At 45.8% G+C, this 26,308-nt stretch overlaps 1 protein-coding gene across 3 annotated transcripts in view; it reads left to right on the top strand.

Moving 5' to 3' along the window:
• The window catches only part of LOC126458540 (serpin B8-like), a 206,324-nt gene that overhangs the window by 164,477 nt on the left and 15,539 nt on the right, over positions 1 to 26,308 (top strand). For all 3 annotated transcript variants that reach the window (XM_050095656.1, XM_050095653.1, XM_050095655.1), the window contains one exon: positions 6,592 to 6,730. In XM_050095656.1, the coding sequence (XP_049951613.1) occupies positions 6,592 to 6,730 (139 nt within the window). The remainder of the gene's footprint in view (positions 1 to 6,591; positions 6,731 to 26,308) is intronic.

The following is a 26,308-nucleotide window of genomic DNA, read 5'->3' as shown; positions in this document are numbered from 1 at the left end:
TAAACTTTTATATAAAAATTCTCTTTTCCCATGAATTAGTAATTATGTTATAGGCCACTTTAATTTATAAGCGGTCACTGAACCAAGCCGCCATGTTTAAAATGTTAAAGCTTTTATTTCTTCTCTTGCTCTGTGTACAGACCTAATAACGTAGGGAATAGGCTATAACTCTGTCTCGTTCCCTTCTCAGCTACCGATTTCATGTCCTTCATCTCTGTAGCGCTATCTAACGGGGACCACAAATAAAATTTTCTCTTTTACGTACATTCGATTCCATTGCTAGTTGAACTCCTCATTGATAGCCGTATATAAGGGGCTATTAAAAATTTTCCGTTCGAAACCCGTACAGTTCAGAATCTATAATGCAATCATGCAAAATCGCCGTGAGAATTGAGGCAACCATTGCACCGACTCACCAGGTTGAACCAATCCTTGGAGGTCTCCGGAGCCGTCATGGGGAGAGATCAGGCCTATAGGACGGGTGCTCGAATGTCTCCCACGTAAGTTGGCATAACATCTGCATTACGAGATTTACGTTACGAGGACGTCAGTAATAATCAAAGAGCAGCGTCCCTTGTCGAAGTTGATTTTCGACGTACGTGCTGCTCCGTACACGTTCTTCATTCCCCTATAGATGTCTGCCGGTGTTTGGCCTTCGCCGGCCAAGAAAACAATAACAATACGTTGGTCCTGAATGGGCGCATTTGGTAATAACGTCGCCAAAATTCACGTCATTTCCTCAATTACTTCATGTACATTGGGAAGGCACGAATGCCACACTAAATCCATTGTTTACATGTCGGTGCTTATAAACCCACTTCGGATTCGCACTAAGTTGCATATTCGAGCAGAAACACTGTCAGACGGAAATTTTTTGATCGCTCCTTGTAACCGTAAACTTATCCAAGAAACGCTTGCAGGGGATCTGCATTCAGTCAGTCAACGTTGCAAACTAGCGTTCTTATGACTACACTATAGTTTAGTGGTTCGATTAATATTTATTTTATAATTTTTTTTCTATACCCTCAAATGAAATTGGTAGAATTTTATTTTTATTAACAGTACTACGAGGACGTGCTGAAAAGTAATGCATCCGAATTTTCTATGTGATAACTCTTCAAGCTGTTTAAATAAAATAAACTTTAGTAACATTCTACATCTTTATTCTTCAAGTTTACATATTCATTTCTGGACACATTCACTGAATGTTTGACTCTGTTGACGGAGCCACAACCTCACCTCTGCTTCATCACTATCATAGTCGAGTCGTTGAAGGTGTTTTTCAATTTCTGTAAAGATGAGGATGATCACATGAAGGATGATCGACGACAGTAAACCCAAGGCGTCAGATTGTTGCAGACGTCGCAAACCTTGTGTGTTCTGTCATTGTAGTGCTGAAGGGGAGGGTACATCACCTAAGTAAGAACTTTTCTGCGGTTAGAAACTCGATTACAGCTCGCTGTTTCTCACGCACCGACACAGTTACGTTACACACCGCCGTGTAACACGGTACAATTCGGAGTCCTCTAGCGGCAGAGAGTAGCAACTAACGTCAGCGAAGGATCATGTTGATGATGATGATGTTTGGCTTGTGGGGCGCTCAACCACACGGTTATCAGAGCCCATACAAATGGCCAATCTCGGCACTTTCATAAATGATGATCAAATGATGACAACACAAACACGCAGGCATCTCGAGGCAGATGAAAATCCCTGACCCCGCCGGGAATCGAACCCGGGGCCCCGTGCTCGGGAAGCGAGAACGCTACCGCGAGACCACGAGCTGCGGACGTCAGCTAAAGGAAGGCCGTCAACCGAGTATTATGCATGGCATGTAATACCTCAATCGATATTGAGAACAGAATAAAAAATTTGGAGACATTACTTTTCAGAACGCCCTCGTAGATTACAGACACTCCACATTTTGGGGGAATTACTAAGTTCAATGGCAGGAAAAACAGGACTTGTGGTCAGCTGAGTACATGGGTGTAGATACAAAATCATGTAGGGGTGATTCAGGAGTAGGTATAATAATGAATAAAAAAAATAGAAATGTGGGTATGCTAATATGAACAGCAAAGTGACTGCCTTATCGTAGCAAAGACTGACACGAAGGCAATACCCTCCACAATCGTACGAGTTTCTATGCCAACGAGCTCTGCAGATGATGAAGAGATTGAAGAAATGTATGATGAGATAACAGAAATTATTTATGTAGTCAAGGGAGACAAAAATGTAATTGTGATGGAGAGCTGGAATCTGATAGAAAGAAAAGGAAGACTAGGAAAAATAGTAGGTAAATGAAGAATGAAAGAGGAAGCCGTCTAGTAGAATTTTGCACAAAGCATAATTTGATCATCGCTAACACTTCATTCATGAATCATGAAAGAAGGCTGCGTACGAGGAAGAGACTAGGAGAAACTGGAAGATTTAAGATTATTTAGTAGCGAGACACAGATTTTGGAACCAGATTCTAGTGTGTAACAAATTTCTAGGGGCATATGGGGACTCTGACAACAATTTATTAGCTATGAATTATAGATTAAAACTGAAGAAATTCCAAAAATCTAGTACGTTAAGGAGATGGGACCTAGATAAGAATCGGAGATTGTTGATAGTTTCAGATGGGACTTTAGGCAAAGATTATCTGCAACAAGGTAAAGGAATATACACTACTGGCCATTAAAATTGCTACACCACGAAGATGACATGCTACAGAAGCGAAATTTAACCGACAGGGAGAAGATGCTGTGATGATATGCAAATGATCAGCTTTTCAGAGCATTCACACAAGGTTGGCACCGGTGGCGACACCTACAACGTGCTGACATGAGGAAAGTTTCCAACCGATTTCTCATACACAAACAGCAGTTAACCGGAGTTGACTGGTGAAACGTTTTTGTGATGCCTCGTGTAAGGAGGAGAAATGCGTACCATCACGTTTCCGACATTGATAAAGGTCGGATTGTAGCCTATCGCGATTGCGGTATATCGTATCACGACATTGCTGCCCGCGTTGGTAGAGATCCAATGACTGATAGCAGATTATGGAATCGGTGGGTTTAGGAGGGTAATACGGAACGCCGTGCTGGATCCCAACGGTCTCGTAGCAGTCGAGATGACAGGCATCTTACCCACATGGCTGTAACGGATCGTGCAGCCACATCTCGATCCCTGAGTCAACAGATGGGGACGATTGCAAGACAACAACCATCTGTGCGAACAGTTCGACGACGTTTGCAGCAGCATGGACTATCAACTCGAAAAGCATGGCTGCGGTTACCCATGACGCTGCATCACAGGCAGGAGCGCCTGCAATGGTGTACTCAACGACGAACCTGGGTGCACGAATGGCAAAACGTCATTTTTTCGGATGAATCCAGGTTCTGTTTACAGCATCATGATGGTCGCATCCGTGTTTGGCGACATCGCGGTGAACGCACATTGGAAGCGTGTATTCGCCATCGCCATACTCGCGTATCATCCGGTGTGTTTGTATTGGGTGCCATTGGTTACACGTCTCGGTCACCTCTTGTTCACATTGACGGCACTTTGAACAGTGGACGTTACATTTCAGGTGTGTTACGACCCGTGGCTCTATCCTTCATTCGATCCCTGCGAAACCCTACATTTCAGCAGGATAATGCACGACCGCATGTTGCTGGTCCTGTACGGGCCTTTCTAGATACAGAAAATGTTCGACTGCTGCCCTTGCCAGCACATTCTCCAGATCTCTCACCAATTGAAAACGTCTGGTCAATGGTGGCCGAGCAACTGCCTCGTCACAAAACGTTAGTCACTACTCTTGATGAACTGTGGTATCGTGTTGAAGCTGCATGGGTAGCTGTACCTGTACATGCCACCCAAGCTCTGTTTAACTCAATGCCCAGGTGTACCAAGACCGTTATTACGGCCAGAGGTGGTTGTTCAGGGTACTGATTTCTCAGGATCTATGCACCCAAACTGCATGAAAATGTAATCACATGTCAGTTCTAATATCATATATTTGTCCAATGAATATCCGTTTATCATCTGCATTTCTTCTTGTTGTAGCAATTTTAATGGCCAGAAGTGTAGTAGGATACGAATGGATATCTTTAAGAGTTGAAATGGTGAAGGCAGCAGAGACTGAAACAAGTAAAACAATAGGGTCTTGTAGAAATTCTTCGGTAGCACAAGAGATATTGAAATTAATTGAAGAAAAGAGGAAATTTAAAAATGTGACAAATAAAGCAGGCGATAGGGAATACAAAGATCTAATAAATGAGACTGATGGGAAGTGAAAACTGGCTAAGCAGGAGTGGCTAGTAGACAAATGTAAAGACATATAAGCATAAAACTGAAGGAAAGATAGATACTGCCGATAGGAAAACTAATGAGACCTTTCGAAAAATAGGAGCAGCTGTACGAATACTGAGCAAAGAAGGGAAAGCTGAAAGGTGGGAGGAATATATATACAGACTGTACAGTGGAGATGAAACTGAAGACAGTATTATAGAAAGGGAAGAGAACGTAAATGAAGATGAGACGGGGGAAATGATACGGCGAGAAAAATTTGTCAGAGCAGTGAAAGACCTGAGCCAGAAATACTTATATCCTTCGGAGAACTAACCATTACAGAACTGTTCCATCTGATTTGCAACATGTAAGAAACAGTAGAAATTTCCTCAGACTTAAAATAATAATAATAATAATAATTCCATTTCCAAGGAAAACACGTCATGACAGGTGTGAATGAACCATCAGTTTAGTAAAATCGTGGTTGTAAAATACGTACTAACGCGAATTATTTACTGAAGGATGGAAAAATGGTAGAAGCCATCCTAGGGGGAAGATTAGTTTGGGTACCGGAGAAATGTAGAACACTCGAGGCAATAATGACCTTACGACATGTCTTCGAAGACAGATTAAGGAAAGGCAAATCTATTTTTGTAACTTTTGTAGATTTGACAGTGTTGGCTGGAACATACACTTTGAAATTCTGAAGGTAGCAGAGAGCGAAAAGTTATGTATCTTGTACATAAAGCAGACGGCAGTTATAAGAGTCGAGAGGTTGAAAGAGAAGTGGTGGTTGGGAAGGGAGTGGGATAGTAATCTAGACCCGAAGTTTTTCAGCTGTACATTGAGCGAGCAGTAATGGAAGCCAATGAAAAATTTTGAGAATGAATGAAAGTTCATAAAAACTTTGAGGTTTGTCGATAACATTGTGATTTTACGAGAGACAGCAAAGGACGTGGAAGCGCAGTTTAACGGAATGGACAGTATCTTGAAAGGAGGCTATAAGATGAATATCAACAAAAGCAAAACAAGCATAATGGAATGTAGCAGAATTAAATCAGGAATCAGATTATAAAACGAGACTCTAAAAGTAGTAGATGAGTTTTGCTGTTTGGGCAGAAAATAACTGATGATGGCCGAAGTACGGAGGATGTAAAATGTAGACTGGCAATAGCAAGAAAAGCGTTTCTGAAGAAGAGAAATTTGTTAACAACGAATATAGATTTGCCGGGCAGTCTTTTCTGAAAGTATTTGTTTTGAGTGTCACCTCCCATGAAAGTGAAACGTGGACGATAAACAGTTCAGACAAGAAGAGAATACAATGTGGTACTACAGAAGAACGTAGAAAATACTCGTACAATCATGTGATCATGTAACTGAGCAGATTGGGGGTAAAAGAAACTTGACTAGAGGAAGGAATCAGTTAATAGGAAACATGAAGGCATCAGCAGCAAAGTGTTGGAGGGAATTATGGGGGGTAAAAATCGTAGATGGAGATCAAGAGATTTTCAGAAGGATGTAGGTTGCAGTAGTTATTTGGAGATGGTGGCTTGCACAGTGTAGAGTAGCATGGAGAGCTGAATCAAATTAGTCTTCGGACTGAAGGCCAATTCAAAATCATCATCATCATCAACAACAACAACAAGGCATGATGTTCATGTCTACTCAAAGAAAGGAAAGGTGAACGTGAATCTGTTACGAGAAGGAACCGTGGCGTCTGCATTGGTTTGAAGTAATGCTACGGAGCTATTGTACTGTACATTTATCATTTCTTTTACCTAAAGATTATTAGCAGATTTGCATGTGGAAATACTTTCTACTACACGAATGACTGAGTAACCCCTTGGCGTTTGCTTGACAACCCAGAAGGAATTTCTTCCTCAATTACATTCAATGTGAAGTGCTGTTCCGTATGTAATACTGGTGCTGTGAAAATGAGATAAGAGAGGGATTTAAATCCTACGCCGGTACAGCCAAAATTGTCCACATTCGTAACGTCTCATTCCAATAAAAGTTACAGGTAATTTATGGCCACTTTGGTCACGTGAAAGCTACGAGCAGATGTGGTTCAGATATACTAAATACGCTGCTAAGCAAGTAGAACATAATTGTAGTGATATCATCCTTTCATTTCATGCAAACGTTTGACGTATTCTCTGCTGAACAATCTGCCATTGTCAGAAATTTGTTAATCTTATTTTTCAGTGCACTTACAACTTTTATTGTCATTTCAGATAACATGTCTTATCCAAGGAGGCGACGACGAATGTACACGAAAATCGTGCTCTGAAATAATGATCTTTTCAATTTCAGCTTGGAATGACTGAAATGTTCAGTGAGGAGGATGCTGATTTTTCTGGAATTAGCAAGAAACGGCTTAAAGTGAATGCAGTATACCACAAAGCTTTCATAGAGATTAACGAAGAGGGCACAGAGGCTGCTGCGGCAACTGGTAAGTCACCTGCTGCCCAAGAAGAAACCAGAAAAGCTCTCGTAATATTTATGTTTTGAAACTGTCTCGTTTCCCTTACGTCTTTTTTCTCTAACCCAGAAAAGAAAGAAATGGTAAGAAAATTGGGACTTCTACTCATTGAAACGTAATTATGATTTTATCTGTCTATCTTTTAGGTGGACATTTCCCAACATACACAGACAATTATGTTGTAGTTACATGCTAATATTACAATTCAAATGGCAAGTTATGGATTGTGTATCGTTAAAATTTATCAACTACTCACTATAATTATTTAATTTAAGTTTCATATTTCAGGCAGCCAAATGGCAATGCGAGAATGTGTTTCTTTAATTATAATTGTACATAAAGAGATGGACGAGAAGCGTTATAAGCACTATTGGATCCCATACTGGGAACGAGAGAGCGAATGAACTGTTTTATACAGCTTATTATCACATAGTAATATACTGAAGACATTCTGTGGCCAGGAAACGCTTAGAGAATAGCATAGGCTTGGAGATTACTAATAGTATGGGGAAGGTATATGGTTAAGGGAATTCTTACTCCTGTGTACGGACAACGCGACTAGTTTGCTTCTGGCTGCCGGAATGTCTATTGAGAAAACGTATTACACAGATCGCAATAACGTAACGAGGTCACACTAACACTACGTTAATTATTGACATGGAAGAAACCTGAGCCAAGTAGTACCGTCTCAGATTAACTGAGCAATAAATTATGAAAAGTAAAACAAGTCAGTAACAGGCGATGGGGCAACGTTACCGACGACTTTCTTTCTCTAGTGACCCAGGTATATTAAACAGGACTCACCGACAAGTGTGGAGATAAATTTAGAGAAAGGAATTATCAGGAAGAAGTAGGTACATTCGCATTAATAAGAGGAATGTCAGACAGTAAGTTTTACATCTCAGACATGAGATCTACCGACTAGAATAATTTGCAGAAAACAGAAAGGATATTTCGAGTGATTGTGGGCGATAAATCGGGGGAAGTAAATACAAGAGGGAAAAAATTTCGATCTTACACTTAATAATGCAAGAGTAAAGGAAATAAAGTGTAACTTTATTGTGTGCATGGTCTTAGAAGAGGTTCAAATGGCTCTGAGCACTCTGGGACTTAACAACGGAGGTCATCAATCCCCTAGAACCTAGAACTACTTAAACCTAACTAACCTAAGGACATCACACACATCCATGCCCGAGGCAGGATTCGAACCTGCGACCGTAGCAGTCGCGCGGTTCCAGACTGAAGCGCCTACAATCGCTCGGCCACCGCGGTCGGCTTTAGGAGAGGTCATCCACGGTTTATAGTGTAATAAGATGTTAGAAATGAAGTATAGAAAGATAAGAAAGTCTCAGTTGTTACAATTAACAAAAACCGGTAACGATTAATGGAAGTGAAATACGAACAAGAGAAAGTAAACATTAGAAATGTTTAAGGGATACTGCTTATAGCCTATGATGATATACTGATACACAATACTTAGTAAAACTGGTGCACCTGGACAGCAGTTGGTAAGATACCTGAAACGCGTTCTTAGCAAATATGTGTGGAAGTGCGAACACACATTGACAACTCCGCCGATTTTTACAGCGCCTCAGTCTATTGCAGCTCCAGGATGCGGATGTAATGCTCAGTTTCGATGTAGTCTCCCTCTTTACTTTCTGGTTCCTCGGAACTCAAGGCGGAAGAATTAGACGATTGTTTCACAGGAATCTTTAGGCACGTTCTGACAACTTATTTCCTGTTCGGGAGGAAATATTATGTACAAACAGACGGCATGGCGATAGGTAGTACATTTTCGCTTTTGAAGCAATGGCACTAGAATTCACCAGCCGGCCGGAGTGGCCGTGCGGTTCTGGGCGCTACAGTCTGCAACCGAGCGACCGCTACGGTCGCAGGTTCGAATCCTGCCTCGGGCATGGATGTGTGTGATGTCCTTAGGTTAGTTAGGTTTAATTAGTTCTACGTTCTAGGCGACTGATGACCTCAGAAGTTAAGTCGCATAGTGCTCAGAGCCATTTGAACCATTTTGAACTAGAATTCACCAAGTTGAAACCCACGGGTTTCTATTGGTATGTGAACGACAGTTTTGTCGTGAGGCCACATGGTGCGGAAAAGCTCGAAGACTTCCGGGAACATTTAAACTCTGTGCATTTTAGTATAAAATTTACGGCGCGACTTGAAAAAGAGGGCGAAGTACCTTTACTCGACGTTTTAGTTAAGACTGGACGGATCCGTGGGTCCGTGTAAACAGAGAAGCTAAACATTCTGACCACTGACCTGCATCTCCACGCCTCGAGCCATCACCACCCGTCACAAAGAAAGTCGATGCAGAAGACTGCTCCATACGGATCGAACGTTTTCAGGCAAGGGTAGCCTTACCGCAGAACTGCAACACCAACGAAGGGCGTTCTGAAGCAATAGGTTGTCAGAGCATCAAACGGAGAGGCTGATGCAGTGAAAAATCAACAATACACTACTGGCCATTAAAATTGCTACACCACGAAGATGACGTTCTACAGACGCGAAATTTAACCGACAGGAAGAAGATGCTGTGATACGCATATGATTAGCTTTTCAGAGCATTCACACAAGGTTGGCGCCGGTGGTGACACCTACAACGTGCTGACATGAGGAAAGTTTCCAACCTATTTCTCATACATAAACAGCAGGTGAGCGGCGTTGCCTGGCGAAACATTGTTGTGATGCCTCGTGTAAGGAGGAGAAATGTGTACCATCACGTTTCCGACTTTGATAAAGGTCGGATTGTAGCCTATCGCGATTGCGGTTTATCGTATCGCGACATTGCTGCTCGCGTTGGTTGAGATCCAATGACTGTTAGCAGAATATGGAATCGGTGGGTTCAGGAGGGTAATACGGAACGCCATGCTGGATCCCAACGGCCTCGTAGCAGTCGAGATGACAGGCATCTTACACGCATGGCTGTAACGGATCGTGCAGCCATGTCTCGATCCCTGAGTCAACAGATGGGGACATTTGCAAGACAACAACCATCTGCACGAACAGTTCGACGACGTTAGCAGCAGCATGGACTATCAGCTCGGGGACCACGGCTGCGATTACCCTTGACGCTGCATCACAGACAGGAGCGGCTGCCATGGTGTACTCAACGACGAACCTGGGAGCACGAATGGCAAAACGCCTTTTTTTCGGATGAATCCAGGTTCTGTTTACAGCATCATGATGGTCGCATCCGTGTTTGGCGACATCATACTAGCGTATCGCCTGGCGTGATGGTATGGGGTGCCATTGGTTACACGTCTCGGTCACCCCTTGTTCGCATAGACGGCATTTTGAACAGTGGACGTTACATTTCAGATGTGTTACGACCCGTGGGTGTACCCTTCGTTCGATCCCTGCAAAACGCTACATTTCAGCAGGATATGCACGACCTCATATTGCAGGTCCTGTAGGAGCCTTTCTGTATACAGAAAATATTCGACTGCTGCCCTGGCCAGCGCATTCTCCAGATCTCTCACCAACGGAAAACGTCTGGTCAATGGTGGCCGAGCAACTGGTTCGTCACAATACGCCAGTCACTACTCTTGATGAACTGTGGTATCGTGTTGAAGTTGCATGGGCAGCTATACCTGTACACGCCATCCAAGCTCTGTTTGACTCAATTTCCAGATGTATCAAGGCCGTTATTACAGCCCGAGGTGGTTGTTCTGGGTACTGATTTCTCAGGATCTATGCACCCAAATTGCGTGAAAATGTAATCACATATCAGTTTTAGGATAATATATTTGTCCAATAAATACCTGTTTATCATCTGCATTACTTCTTGGTGGGGCAATTTTAAAGGGCAGTAGTGTACATGAGAAAGGGATTGAGGCAGTGCGAGGAAGAGAAACCAAAAATTATTTATCTGCCTTAGGGTGGTCCAATATCCGGAAAGATCGCTATACTCTGAAAACGTGGAATCCAGTGTATTTAGCTCCTTTCAACTTATATAAAAAGCATTCTTTATAACTAGGTCTTTGAAAGCAATGCGAATCTGTCATGTCTTATGTTGGGCCGACGATCAGATGAGTCGAGGGGAGATGCAAGGAACGTCAGTGGCCCACCAGACTCAAACAACGAAGCAAATCAGCTGTCGCCGACCACTGCCTCGAATATAATCATGAAATGAAATATGATGAGGCTAATGTGGTGCTGCAGACTCCAAGTTTCAGGGACAACATAATTAAGGAGTTGTGGGGTGGCGGATGGAAAATTTAGTTTCTATTGTTGCCGTTCTGAACACAGGCTCTCTAACTACAATGTTGGCGTCCAGAACATGATTAGCAAAAACGTGATGCCTGCAACTGAATTTCACTGTGCTCACTCTGATGGAGAAATAAAGTTATTGATCATTGAAGTTCATTACTCTGAGGACTTAGGATGATGTCTGGGATTCACAGAAAATGCAGTTTACTATAACAATTTTCACTATATTCTGAAAACGATAAAGCGTAAAGTTCCAAATAAATATTTAACCAAGTAATGCTACTATCAGCTATTGGAGTATCAGAGCTGTTCAGAATATATTGTGCGGATCCTTTTATCCCTAGATAACGAAATTGTTCAATAACCGTTATCGACGTAAATGTTCTAAGTGAATGCTCGCCAAAATTTGATGTTAATACTCATCAACCGCCACGCTAGTAATGGTAGAAGGTCTGTCCTGCGGCGACACGTGAAAATACGACATACGCAAACTGCGAATAAATCACTGGAGTCGTTCCGCAATTAACACTTTACCCCAATGCCAACTCATTGTTACGTGCATACCGAGTTACATAATACGGCATGCAAGGTTGCTGCTTGTGACTGCACAGACGCGACGCGGCTTCCGACACGGAGTGCGCGCTGATACGAATCTAGAGGAGAACTGGGGCCTGACTAGCTCCCAGCGCTCTTATTTATATAGCCGCAGTGCGGACCGCCGAAGGCGCAACCGACAACATTTGCCTTCCTACATAGCCACTCGGCTAGTAAAGCACCACTTCAAGTTACTAAATAATTAATTGCTTCATTTGCTGAAGGCCAATGAAGCTCTCAATTTAATTGTACAATCAACACACAGGTAAGTATCTGTTCATTCGGACGTGGTTATGTTAAATACTTTTGGCGAGAGAATTATTTTAGTTCTACTGCACGCAATAGATGAGCTCTGAACTTGCCCTTTGGAGAGACGCTACAGCTATAGTTCTATAGCTACCTTTTTGAAACTTCTCACATCTTTGTTATTATAGCGTATCTCCATTTTACCTACATCTAAACATCCTAGCTTTAATCACTTACTTAATCTATCTTGCTTCCATACTCTTAGGACACAAAAGCAGAAAATCATGAATTTTAATCAAAATATTACTTTGTGAGATCCAGCATGCTGTTTCCATTAAATAACAATAAAAAAGAATTCGAATATAAATTTTGAAGTTTCTAGCTCCTTCCTGTTGCGCCAATGATTTTTACGTAAAACGTCCAAATTTCGAAAACTGTTGAGGTTACTAAACTGAAACTTAACACATTATCATCTTAGCATCATTCCTGACATGCTATTAACTTTTCAGATTATTTTCTTTACTTTTAAGGTATTGCGCAGCATTCGTGACGTCATTGCTAGTTTCAGGGGTCTGGCTCAAATGGCTCTGAGCACTATGGGACTTAACATCTGTGGTCATCAGTCCCTCAGGGGTCTGGTCTGACACACAATGGAAAGCATATGAAATCTATATGGCGTGAGTAGGCTGCTTCCATACAGAGTCTATCAGGAAACCTAATAAACAGGAATGGAGGTTTCACTTTAAATAAGGATTGGGGTTCGGCACTCAATTTATTGAAATCTCGCACATCACTTACATCAGAGTTGGAAAGCGCTGAGGGAAGTTGCGTTTCACGGATTATCAGTTTGTGTCCTGTGAAACAAAAGAACTTCAAAGGGCGCAGTGGACGTCAGGAAGCAAACTTCTCTATAGTGACGTGAGACCAACAATAGGTCTACCCGGGGGGGGGGGGGGGGGGGGTGTGGGGGCGAGGGGAGACTCCCACTGCGTGAAGTCAGGATAGCAGCTGGGTACCTGTGAACCGTCTCTGACGCTAGTAAATTATTCTCGAAGTTCAATTATTTATTAACCATGTTTACAATTGTGTTGTTCCACACCGGCCTTGTAGCTGATGCCTCATTCAGCTACGTGTTGGGTTCCCACTGACGGCTGTCGAGTCAGCTCCACACCGGCCTTGTAGCTGATGCCTCATTCAGCTACGTGTTGGGTTCCCACTGACGGCTGTCGAGTCAGCTCCTCGTCTGCAGGCCCAGGCGAAGGGTGAGTGACCTCGCGCTGCCCACGCGGCTACGGTCCAGCACGAATGGTGTCGTACTAGCTGCCGGAGTGTGTTCGATCCCACTGCGAACTCTTTGTTGACCTCCGATGACCCATCCGCGATGTGGTGTTGTTGGAAGTCGTGTTGTCCATCGGTCTCCTTCCTACTGGCCGGGTAGGTTTCAGCACCGGAGGCGCCCGAGTGTTGAACAGTAACGTGGACCCCACGAGGCCCTGCCGCCGCTTTCCGCACTCCGAGATATGGTGTTGTTGGAAGACAGTCTTCTTCTCCATCGGCAATGGTAGGCGGTGAGCGGTATGAAGTTCATCAGGTGAAGACCGTCATCTCAGTACATCTTCGGCGGGTTCGTACACTATAACAGAGTATCTAGGACATGGATACGCTACAGTGTCGAAATCATGGAATCGACTGCTGTTACTGTGAACGCCATCGTTCCGAGTGATCAACTCCTTGAGAGCTGGAAAGCTCAAGTATTTAAAGGGATCTAACTTGAGGCTATGACGTAATCCTCGGGTCATAATGACTGCATGTGTCATTCTGCTATATTCGCTTAACAGGCTCTTAACTGCTGTGCAGCTTCCCTGATAATAGCTACAGGATATGCGTGAGCTAACGAATATGCATGTCACATTTCCGTTGGTTTGCTGTTCCCTGCTGTTTTCTGCTGAGCTCGTCCTCTTCTCGCTTGGTGGGATGTTGTAAGGTGATGAGGCTGGACCCATTTGTGACATACCACTTATCTCCTGGTTCCGTTTCTACCTCTGGCGTGATAACTGTTTTGTAACCCGCCTAGAAGGCAGCGCGTGGGTTGGATCAGGAAAAGGTAAAACACGTCGGTACTGCAGTATGAATTTAAATCCCCTTTACTCAAGCAACAAGAATACATAACTTGCAAGGTCGTGCGAAGTTGAAGCGAAGTGTCCTGGCTGGCTGCACCTGATGAAATGGGCTGACTCTGTAGGGATGTTTGTAGAGCTGCACAGCACCAGCTAGAGGGTGCTGCCGTCGGTGTCTCATGGTAGTACCAACCTTTGAAACTATGCCGTGGCATCGTTGATACCACACTGTGACTGTGGCAAGTTAATGACTTTTAATTAAATTTTCTAATTTTCAACCCCTTACTATTCTCTGCCGTAACAGCTCACAGGCTGGTTGGGGTCTAGACAGCAAAACTCACAGCATCTGGATAAGACGGTTGAGTCGGTCGTCGAAATGTTGTGCAGAAAGTGGAAACAACAGCGTAATGTCTATGATAGAGCTTTTGGTGAATTTTGACTCATCAGATTATTTCTAGTTTCCGCCACAAACGGTTGCAAAACGGTTCCCTTTTAAGACGTTCAACAGTTTATAATTTTCTTGGAGACTTATTAACGTCATAATAATTAAATTTATGTGTGCATGTATGTTTACTAAACCAGGGACCAAGAAACGACAGACAGTCTTCGTCCCACCGTAGCACCAAGTGGTTCACATCCCCACAACAGGCGACAGCAGGCCACCCAGCCCACCGCTGCCCCACACCGAACTCATGGTTATTGTGTGGTTTGGCCCCCAGTCGACACCGAGCGAGGTGACGCAGTGGTTAGCACACTGAATTCGCATTCGGGAGGACGATGGTTCAATCCTGCATCTGGTCGTACTGATTTAGGTTTTCCGTGATTTCCCTAAATCGCCAAGGCAAATGCCGGGATGGTTCCTTTGAAAGGGCACAGCCAACTTCCTTTCCCATCCTTCCCTAATCTGATGAGACCGATGACCTCGCGGTCTGGTGTCCTCCCCCGAACAACCCAACCCAACCCCAGTGGACACCCCACTGGGAACGTCTCATACCAGATGAGTGTGACCCCAAGCGTTTGCATGGTAGAGTAATTATAGTGTACGAGTATGTGGAGACAGTGTTTGTTCTCATTGACGGCACTTTGCACAGTGGACGTTAGATTTCAGATGTGGTACGACCCGTGGCTCTACCCTTCATTCAATCCCGAGAGGTCTAAGGCGCTGCAGTCATGGACTGTGCGGCTGGCCCCGGTGGAGGTTCGAGTCCTCCTCAGGAATGGGTGTGTTTTTGTCCTTAGGATAATTTAGGTTAAGTAGTGTGTAAGGTTAGGGACTGATGACCTTAGCGTTAAGTCCCATAAGATTTCACACACATTTGAACATTTTTGAACCTTCATTCGATCCCTGCGAAACCCTACATTTCAGCAGGGTAATGCACGACCGCATGTTACAGGTCCTTTACGGGCCTTTCTGGATACAGAAAATGTTCGACTGCTTGCCCTGGCCAGCGCATTCTCCAGATCTCTCACCAATTGAACACGTCTGGTCAGTGGTGACCGAGCAACTGGCTCGTCACAATACGTCAGTCACTACTCTTGATGAACTGTGGCATCGTGTTGAAGCTGCATGGGCAGCTGTACCTGTACACGTCATCCAAGCTCTGTTTGGCTCAATGCCCAGGCGTATCAAGACCGTTATTACGGCCATAGATGGTTGTTCTGTGTACTGATTTCTCTGGATCTATGCACCCAAATTGCGTGAAAATGTAATCACATGTCAGTTCTAGTATAATATATTTGTCCAATGAATACCCGTTTATCATCTGCGTTTCTTCTTGGTGTAGCATTTTTAATGGCCAGTAGTGTATTTAGTTTAATTCTTTTGTTATTTCGCTGTCAGAGCGCAGCACAGGCCAGACTCTGTCTCCCGCATAGCGTTCTTTAATTTAGCTGCCACCAGGCGGAAGCACGTCCGCTTTGTCTTCGATTCTGGCCCACAGATGGCATAAGCGTCCACTTTCTCTGCCGTTGCGCCTTGACTATGCCTGGCATTCACTAGACAGCACGTTGTCACATTACAAGCGGTTTAGTAACAAATGATCTAGGTGAATACTTTTAAATTGTTCTGGTCTATTTACCAATGTCAGTCTATTATTAGCACTAATTATTTCAATCACTTTTAGTAGAACGTAAAACCAGTCAAAGTTCGAAATTTATACTTTTCATTCATTTGACGACTAGTTTCTGGCCGAGACCGATTTTAAAATTGTTGTGACGTAACAAGACTTACGCCACACTGAAGTAGCCGAAAGAAAGGCACGCGTACACACACGCCGACTGGCGTCAAGTCTGGAACAAGATACGTTATGACTGCTATCAAGAAAATACGTAGCTTTGGAATATACTTAACTTTATTTACTCCTTGTGATACATCTCTCTGGACTATACAAATGAGACTCGTAAGATACATGCACTGTTACAATTGGCGCCTTGCTAGGTCGTAGCCATGGACTTAGCAGAAGGCTACTCTAACTGACTCTCGGCAAATGAGAGGAAGGCTTTGTCCGTATTGTCGCTAGCAACGTCGTCGTACAACTGGGGCGAGTGCTCTATCGTATATCAAGACCTGCCTTGTGGTGGCGCTAGGTCTGCGATCACACAGTGGCGACACGCGGGTCCGACATGTACTAAATGGACCGCGGCCGATTTAAGCTACCACCTAGCAAGTGTGGTGTCTGGCGGTGACACCACATTCCTCCCCCGCAAATCGGCGAACGGTCGTGAGATAGAGCTTCCGCCCGCCGTGGGGAGGACCCCATGTTGACGTATGCGATGAGGTGGGGAGCCTAACAACAGGCGAGGCTGTGCCACCCGCACCCGGCCATTCGGTCCGAGGGGAGCTAGGAAACGCCTGAAAACCTAGTCCAGGGTGCACGTCAACATGCGGTGTAGGCGCCCGTAATGAGACAGGAGGGGCCGAAGGGTCGACCTCCATTGCGTCAGGGTACCCGACGCGCGATGACGTCATGTGGTCCGGAGCGGGCAAGAGGTCCATGGCGGAGGACGGCTGGTCACTGGAAGCGATCGGCGGCGCGTGACCCAGGGAGGCGCTTGGCGGCTGCAGCGAAGCGTCGAATGCGGGCGGCGCCGGCGGCGGCTGCGGCTGCGGCGGCGCGTCGCCATGGGGCTATTTGGAAGGCATCGTCGGTAACACCTGGGGATGAGGCGCGCCAGTAGATGGGTCCCCAGGGCGCTGACCGGACGGCACCGTCGCTGAAAGCAGACGGGGAGCGGCAGAACCCGTGCGACGACAGAGGCGCAGCTGATTGAGATGCCGACGCACCTCACCAGAGGCCCCCAAAACCAAATACATCGCGCGGCCGAGGCAGCGAAGAATGCGCCCTGCGAGCCAACGCCGTGAACCTCGATAGTTACGATAAAATACAACGTCGCCTGGAGCAAAAGCAGGAGTCTGCCGCTGCACAGGAACCTGATGCGGCGGATGCAGCAAAGACATCAAGGTGCGATGAGGACGACCGTGGAGCAACTCAGCCGGCGAGCGACCATCTCGGGGCTGAGAGCGAGACGAGGACAAAAAGAGCAGTAACGCCTCCTCCCGAGAATGCGACTCTTTCAACTTCAACATCTGTGACTTGAAAGTCCGGACCAATCGTTCAGCGGCACCGTTTGACTGAGGCGAAAACGGCGCGGAAGTCAGATGTTTAATACCATTGGCCTGGCAGAATGACTAAATTCTGCGGACAGGAATTGTGGGCCATTGTCGGAAACAATAGTCTGCGGAAGACCTTCAATGCAAAAGATAGCAGACAACGCTTGGATGGTGGCGGAGGACGTCGTGGAAGACATCCGGACAACAAAAGGAAAATTACTGAAAGCATCTACCAGAACCAACCATCGAGCATTCCAGAATGGACCAGCAAAATCAATGTGCAAGCGTTGCCAAGGGGAAGTGGCTTTTGGCCATGCAAAGACTTTCCGCGGCGGTGCGGATTGTTGTTCGGCACACGCCATGCAAGAACACATATTCGTAATCGCAGCATCGATTCCGAACCAAGTACAGTGCTGACGAGCAAGTTGTTTCGTTCGCACTATACCCCAATGTCCTTGGTGAAGAAGCCGTAAAACAGAGGACTGTAACGAACGTGGGACCACGACTCTGGACTGATCATTATCAGAACGCAACAACAAAACACCACGTCGAACAAAAAGTCTCTCCTTGTGAGCAAAAAATCGGCGAACCAACGGATCCTCGATCCGAGACTTTGACAAAGGCCATTGCGTAGCAACAAAACGCAAAACGGTAGCAAGGACAGGGTCAGCAGCTGTGGCTGTAGCGACACGACGAAAATCAATCGGAAACGATTCGATCACTTCATCGGTTTCCGAATCAATGAACAGGCAAGCAAGTTCGGAAGAATCGAATGCTCTATCCTCAGCAACAGGCAAACGGGACAACGCATCGGCGTTGCCGTGCTTAGCAGTGGACCGATACAAGACATCGTAGTGGTACTGCGAGAGGAAAATAGACCAGCGAATGAATTTCTGCGCTGTACGTGGAGGTACAGGCTTGGTCGGATGAAAAAGCGATGTCAAAGGTTTGTGGTCGGTGATGATGGTGAAGTGACGACCATACAAGAAATCATGGAACTTAGTAACACCAAACACGAGAGCCAAAGCTTCTTTCTCTATCTGGGAATAATTTCTTTGCGCAGACGAGAGCAATTTTGACGCAAAGGCAATAGGGCGATCGTGCGAGCCAACTTTGTGCGCAAGCACAGCACCGATCCCGAAATCCGATGCATCTACCATCAACAAAAGGGGTTTCTGGGGATCGAAAGGCGTGAGGCAAGTATTAGAAAGCAACGCCGATTTCAACTGGCGAAAGGCGCGTTCGCATTCCGTCGTCCAGACGAACGGAACACCTTTACGGAGTAAGCGATGAAGCGGAGCTGAAATGGAAGAGGCATTGCGCACATATTTATGATAATAGTTAATTTTACCCAACACACTCTGTAGCTGCTTCACATTTTGAGGGGAAGGCAATTCTTGTATGGCACGGAGGTGCTCTGGACTCGGATGTATGCCTTGGGCATTAATGACATGTCCCAGGTATGGTAAGTCACGAGCAAAAAACACACATTTGTCCTTCCTCAAGCGAAGACCATTTTGTCGCAAGACCTGAAATAATGTTCGTAGGTTCGCAAGATGATCTTCTTCTGTCTGTCCGGAGATCACTATATCGTCCAGATAGTTTGCTGCAGTAGGGACCGACGCACAAATAGTTTGTAAATATTGCTGAAACAATGCAGGGGCGGATGCACACCCGAATGGCAGTCTTTTGAAGCGGTACAATCCAAGATGCGTGTTAACCACCAATACGCGCTGGGATTCGTCGTCCACCGGTATTGGCAAGTATGCATCGGCTAGGTCCAACTTTGAAAAATATTTTCCCGGGCACAGTTTAGCAAAAAGATCTGCCGGGCGGGGCAAAGGAAAAGTAGCAGTCACTAGTTGTGGATTCACTGTGGCCTTGAAGTCCACGCAAAGTCTCAATTTTCCGGAAGGTTTTGGCAAAATTACTAAGGGTGAGGCCCAGAGAGAAGCTTGCACACGTTCAATTACACCTTGTGATTCGAGATCGTTTAACGTTCTTGCGACCTCATCACGCAATGCGTGGGGAACATTGCGCGCTCTGAAAAATTTCGGTTGCGCGTTTACTTTCAGTTCCAAATGTGCTTCATAGTTTTTAGCGCAACCTAAGCCCGGTGCAAAAATGTCTGCAAATTCGTCACATAGACGAGAAACACTGTCTGAAGGCACAGTTTGATTCACTGATAGGACCTGATTTACAATAGACATGTTAAACAACGGAAATAAGTCTAAACCAAACAAGTTCACTGCAGTAGAAGAACGAAGAACGTAAAACGACACAAGTTTTGTTTGTCCCTTGTATGTTGCAAGAAGGCTGCACTGTCCTAACACAGGAATTTTCTGTCCTGAATATGTTGTTAGCTTAACATTAGCGGCACGCAACAGAGGTTTGCCCAGTTGTTTGTACGTGTCGTGATTGAGCAATGAAACAGCAGCTCCGGTATCGAGCTGGAATGGTATGACCTTGCCATGAAAGTCCAAATCTACAAAAAGTTTATTGTCCTGCTGACGACAAGAGCGACTGTCTCGTGCAATTTGAACAGACACTGGTACAGAATCACTTGCTAATTGACGTGATTTCCGGCGACGTCGACGCACAGTGTTTGTGGGACGAACACAGTCACTGTTAGAGAAAGTGTCACTGGACGAAGTGGAATTAACGACATGAATGTCCATGGGCGAAGGTCCACGAGCCTGAGCGTCCTTGGTTCGAGTCTGGCGCGAAGCAAAGGGCCTGGAATGGTTGTGATTGTCTGATCTGAGCTTTTTCTGGCAAACACTTTGAACATGTCCTTTCTTATTGCAGAAAAAGCAAATAGCTTGGCGTGACGGGCAATGTTCACGCGAATGTCTAGTAGCACACCGCGGGCATGATTTCACCGCATTTGTGTGCTGGCACGGCACACCTGGCTTAGAGCGCGGCGGCAGCTGTGTCGAAGTGCGCGAGGCCCGGTTACCAGGCCGCGCAGCGCATCCAGCGGGCCGGTTAATGTTACACACGGCTGGCGAAGTTTCAAAAGATTCCTGAGCACAGTCAAGTGTGTCTTGTCTATCCAATATGTCTATCACTTGTTGAAGGGAGGGATTTACTAGTTTCAAAATTTGCTCCTGTATGCGAACATCAGAAATGTGCTGTGCAATTGCATCACGCACCATTGTATCTGAATAAGAAAGGCCACAGTCACAGTCAAAAGAACACTCCCTAGTAAGTCCTTGCAATGTTGATACCCACTCCCTATTAGTTTGACCGGCCGTACGTTTTGTACGAAAGAACGTATACCTTTTTGCAACCACATTAACTGTTTCTTTGAAATAGGCATCTAATGCAGACAAAATTTCCTCGTAGGACAGAGTTGCTACGTCGCGTCAGGGAAACAATTTCACTATCACACGGTAGGTGGACACACCAACACAAGAAAGCAAAAACGGCTGCCGCTCATTACCTTGAATTCTGTAGGCGGCTAGATGGAAGGCGAACTGTCGGGACCACTCGGTCCACGACTCGTGCGCCGGGTCGTAGTTCCTAAAAGGCGGTGCAACTGCGAGTTGTGGCTGCGGTAGCGGTGAAGCGGCGGCTGCCGCATCGGTGTGAATGGCACGTTGACCCTGGACGAGCTGTCCAAGGGCATCCAATAACGCCTGCGTCTGCTGATTCTGCAAGCGATAAAATTCGGACAGTACATCTGGCGAAGCCATGACACAAGTAAATGTAAGCAATTAGAAAGAACTCTTTACTCGTCGCCAATCTGTTGTGACGTAACAAGACTTACGCCACACTGAAGTAGCCGAAAGAAAGGCACGCGTACACACACGCCGACTGGCGTCAAGTCTGGAACAAGATACGTTATGACTGCTATCAAGAAAATACGTAGCTTTGGAATATACTTAACTTTATTTACTCCTTGTGATACATCTCTCTGGACTATACAAATGAGACTCGTAAGATACATGCACTGTTACAATTGGCGCCTTGCTAGGTCGTAGCCATGGACTTAGCAGAAGGCTATTCTAACTGACTCTCGGCAAATGAGAGGAAGGCTTTGTCCGTATTGTCGCTAGCAATGTCGTCGTACAACTGGGGCGAGTGCTCGTCCGTATCTCGAGACCTGCCTTGTGGTGGCGCTAGGTCTGCGATCACACAGTGGCGACACGCGGGTCCGACATGTACTAAATGGACCGCGGCCGATTTAAGCTACCACCTAGCAAGTGTGGTGTCTGGCGGTGACACCACGAAAATAATCGTAACAAAGCCGAAAATGACATTTCCGAAGATGTCGAAAATATGCTATGAACATTTACAGTGCATTCAGTTAATCAGAGCCTACTCGTCATAACAATCAAAATACAGAGTAACTACTATAAACACTCCAGAGGCTCCGGCTGATTCCGGTAGATGACTGCGGTGGCGTCGTTGCGACATGTTACGCCAGCTGACTGGTGGCGCTATTTGTGCGTGCGATAAAAGTGTGTACTCGAACCGGCCACAGGTTGACAAGACTGTTACTTCTATTATTGTCAACCTCGGGACGCGTTTTGATGGAGGGGTGGGGGGTGGGGGGGGGGGAGGTAGAGCCGCAGGTGCCAGTGAAAAGGCAGGGGCCGCATCTGCAGCCTATGCCGAGCTCGTGCCGCGCTCCGACATCCGTCTTGATAATGGTCGGTAACACCGGCTGAAAAACCAGCCACAGAGTGGGCATCCACGCCTGGAAACGGAACAACTTCTACCATCGGTGAAGGCGCGACTGCCGGGCGCAGGGGAGCTATCTCTTGCGTCCCGGGCAGCGGTGAGGGCGAAGGCGGCGGCGCATCGGTGGTCTTTGGCTCCCCGTTTGGCCCTGGCGGTGCACGATTTTGAATTGACTGTATAATAACAAAACATGTACGGGTGTAAACGGACGTTACAGAAAAAAAACGTGCGCTTTCTGTGAGATTTCAAGCCACACATCGTTTACGTTAGTTGCTTTTAATTTTGTTTCTTTCTTTAAACGATATACAAGGTGAACAGTATGTAAACCGACAAACTCTGGGAGGTTGTAGGGGACATCAAAACAAATATTTTCCCCTAATGTCATTTTTCCCTATGAGGATTATTTAAACCGGTGGAGGCCGTATTACGCTCTTCAGTTGTTAGAGATCATACTACGCTCTTCAGTTGTAGGCATCTGCTGTCCACCAGTGCAGTAGTGCACTGTCTCTGTTTACTAGTGGAGCGAAACACCTTGAGTGAGTACGCTGATATGGTTGGTGCGTGCTACGTAACGCACCACAACGGACGAGCTGCACAGCGGGTTTATCAACAAAAATATCCTAATCACCGTATCCCGCGTCATACGACCTTTGCTGCTATGTACCAACGTCTGCGTGAGACCGGGTCATTTAGCAGATTACCTGGACAGAGACGCCGTCGCACGGTAAGAACGCTGCAATTTGAGGAAGCTGCCTTGCAACATGTGGAGTGGGAGCCTTCAATCAGCACTCGTGCAACTGCACGTAACATGGGGACGAATCAGACGAATGTAAGAACAGTGCTTCGAGAGCAGTTGTAACGTACATTTCACTTACAGTGTGTCCACAACCTGGAACCAGTTGATTATCCACCCAGAGCACAGTTTTCGCAGTGGTACCTGGAACAGTGTGAAATGCATCCTACATTTCCATCCTCTGTGTTGTTTACCGATGAAGCAAAGTTCGGGCGTGATGGAGTCTTCAACACTCACAATTCCCATGTTTGGAGTGCGGATAACCCACATGCCACAGATACTAGCGCTCATCTAGTGCGGTTCTTCGTTAATGTTTGGAATGGTGTTGCTGGGGACTGTTTAATTGGGCCGTATCAGCTACCTAGGCCATTAAATGGCAGGCACCATTACAATTTTCTCGGCAGAGCATTGCCAGAATTTTTGGAAGACGTCCCGCTCCCTACAAGACAACGCATGTGGTTCCAACATGACGGGCCGCCGGCACATTTCAGCCGTCGTGAGCGTCGATTCCTGGACCGACGGTTCCCAGAAACGTGGATTTGAAGAGGTGGTCCTGTAGCATGGCCTGCTCGATCCCCAGAAATGTCCCCTCTGGACTTTTTTGTGTGGGGAGAGATGCGCAACCCCAGTTTACGCAACTCTTGTTGCATCAGAAGAGGATCTGGTGGCCCGGATAGTAGCAGCAGTAGGAACAATTCAGGATACTCCCGGGATTTTTGCCCGTGTGAGACAGAACATGATCCGACGGTGTAACCTTTGTTTACGTGTCAATGGAGGCATTTTTGAAAATCTACTGTAATTGAAATTGGGTTGTGCTAATCTGTTGTCTCTTGGTCATAAAAAAATGGAAAAGTGTTTGTTGGTTTAATTGGTTTGCCGCCAGAGAAATCTTCCTCTACTGGTATAATACTCCTCATAGGAAAAATGACATTAGGGAAAAATATTTGTTTTGATGTCCCCTACAACCTCCCAGATTTTGTCGGTTTAAATACTTTTCACCCTGTACACTAAAGATGGGAGCCAGCACAAACAATATCTCTGCCATATCACTAGCTGTAAATGCAAAAACAGTTATGCGGATGGACTGAAACAGTATTACGAGAGGACTTGAGAAAGTAAGTTACATGTGTCACTGCACGCTAAGACCACTGCGCAACAGGAATGATGCATTGTCAGAAGGGATTACATGTTCTGGGTTTCCTGCAGACGCAGTCCCGCTGCGGTACAGATAACAGGTGTGTCACAGTAGGCGACCAAAGTGGCGTGGCAACTGGAAACGTATTAAAAAGTAGAAGTACACAGGACACTACGATTCTTGCTGGCAGAACGTCTAAACTGTAAACAGATCTATTTGCAAAAATTAGGCGGTATGTGGACCAAATGCAACGATGCTTCCAGCCGTAGTGAGATGGTGCAACCAATGTGACCAAGGCTGCACAGATGAGTGTGATGTTCATAGAATGAACGCTTTCATGGCAGGTGTTGTCATCACTTAACACTTCCGGGCTGAGATTCCGTGGTCCATACATAGAACTCTCCCCTGACGTTTCGCCTTCGACTGCGGAAGGCATCCTCCGAGGACAATAGGCGAACTGCAACGAGAGCGCGAGTGAAAGCCGTATATACACTACTGGCCATTAAAACTGCTACATCAAGAAGAAATGCAGACGATAAACGGGTATTCATTGGACAAATATATTATACTAGAACTGACATGTGATTACATTTTCACGCTAGTTGGGTGCATAGATCCTGAGAAATCAGTACCCAGAACAACCACCTCTAGCCCTAATAACGGCCTACCCATGCAGATTCAACACGATACCACAGTTCATCGAGAGTAGTGAGTGGCGTATTGTGACGAGCCAGTTGCTCGGCCACCATTGACCAGACGTTTTCAATAGGTGAGAGATCTGGAGAATGTGCTGGTCAGGGCAGCAGTTCGACATTTTCTGTATCCAGAAAGGCCCGTACAGGACCTGCAACATGCGGTCATGCATTATCATGCCGAAATGTACGGTTTCGCAGGGATCGAATGAATGGTAGAGCCACGGGTCGTAACACATCTGAAATGTAACGTCCACTGTTCAAAGTCCCGTCAATGTGAACAAGAGGTGACCGAGACGTGTAACCAAGGGCACCCCATACCATCACGCCGGGTGATAAGCCAGTATGGTGATGACGAATACGCGCTTCCAATGAGCGTTCACCGCGATGTCGCCAAACACGGAAGCGACCATCATGATGCTGTAAACAGAGCCTGGATTCATCCGAAGAAATGACGTTATGCCATTCGTGCACCCAGGTTCATCGTTGAGTACACCATGGCAGGTGCTCCTGCCTGTGATGCAGCGTCACGGGTAACCGCAGCCGTGGTCTCCGAGCTGATAGTCTATGCTGCTGGAAACGTCGTCGAACTGTTCGTGCAGATGGTGGTTGTCTTTCCAACGTCCCAATCTGTTGACTCAGGGATCGAGACGTGGCTGCACGATCCGTTACAGCCATGCGGATAAGATGCCTGTCATCTCGACTGCTAGTGATACGAGGCCGTTGGGATCCAGCACGGCGTTCCGTATTACCCTCCTGAACCCACCGATTCCATATTCTGCTAACAGTCATTGGATCTCGACCAACGAGAGCAGCAATGTGGCGATACGATAAAGCGGAATCGCGAAAGGCTACAATCCGAACTGTATCAATGTCGGAAACGTGATGGTACGCATTTCTCCTCCTTACACGAGGCATCACCACAACGTTTCACCAGGCAACGCCGGTCAACTGCTGTTTGTGTATGAGAAATCGGTTGGAAACTTTCCTCATGTTGTAGGTGTCGCCACCGGTGCCAACGTTGTGTGAATGCTCTGAAAAGCTAATCATTTACATATCACAGCATCTTCTTTCTGTCGGTTAAATTTAGATTTTATAGCGCGTCACCTTCGTGGTGTAGCAATTTTAATGGCCAGTAGTGTATAATCCATCCAGAGGGCTCCGCTGTCAATCACGTGACGTCGGCTGTGCTATGATCTCTGATATTGCCAACTTTCTCAATTGAAAGTAATCGATTGTCACGCTGTTGCTGCAATGTTGACATTCATATGTTATCCAGCTTAATGCCTTCATCTTTTCTATTAAAATTATTGCAGTGTTTGGCAATCTCAATAGCCTCTCTGAACATTCGCGCATAATAATGCGACGTCTTTGCTATGACGGTCGTCTCACTAAACTTTATTTCATGATCACCTTCCTGAAACACATGTTCCGCTACAGCCGAT

Source organism: Schistocerca serialis, chromosome 2 (genome assembly GCF_023864345.2).
Source record: "Schistocerca serialis cubense isolate TAMUIC-IGC-003099 chromosome 2, iqSchSeri2.2, whole genome shotgun sequence".
NCBI classification, from domain to species: Eukaryota; Metazoa; Arthropoda; class Insecta; order Orthoptera; family Acrididae; genus Schistocerca; species Schistocerca serialis.
This window is presented reverse-complemented; position numbering and strand designations above follow the sequence as displayed.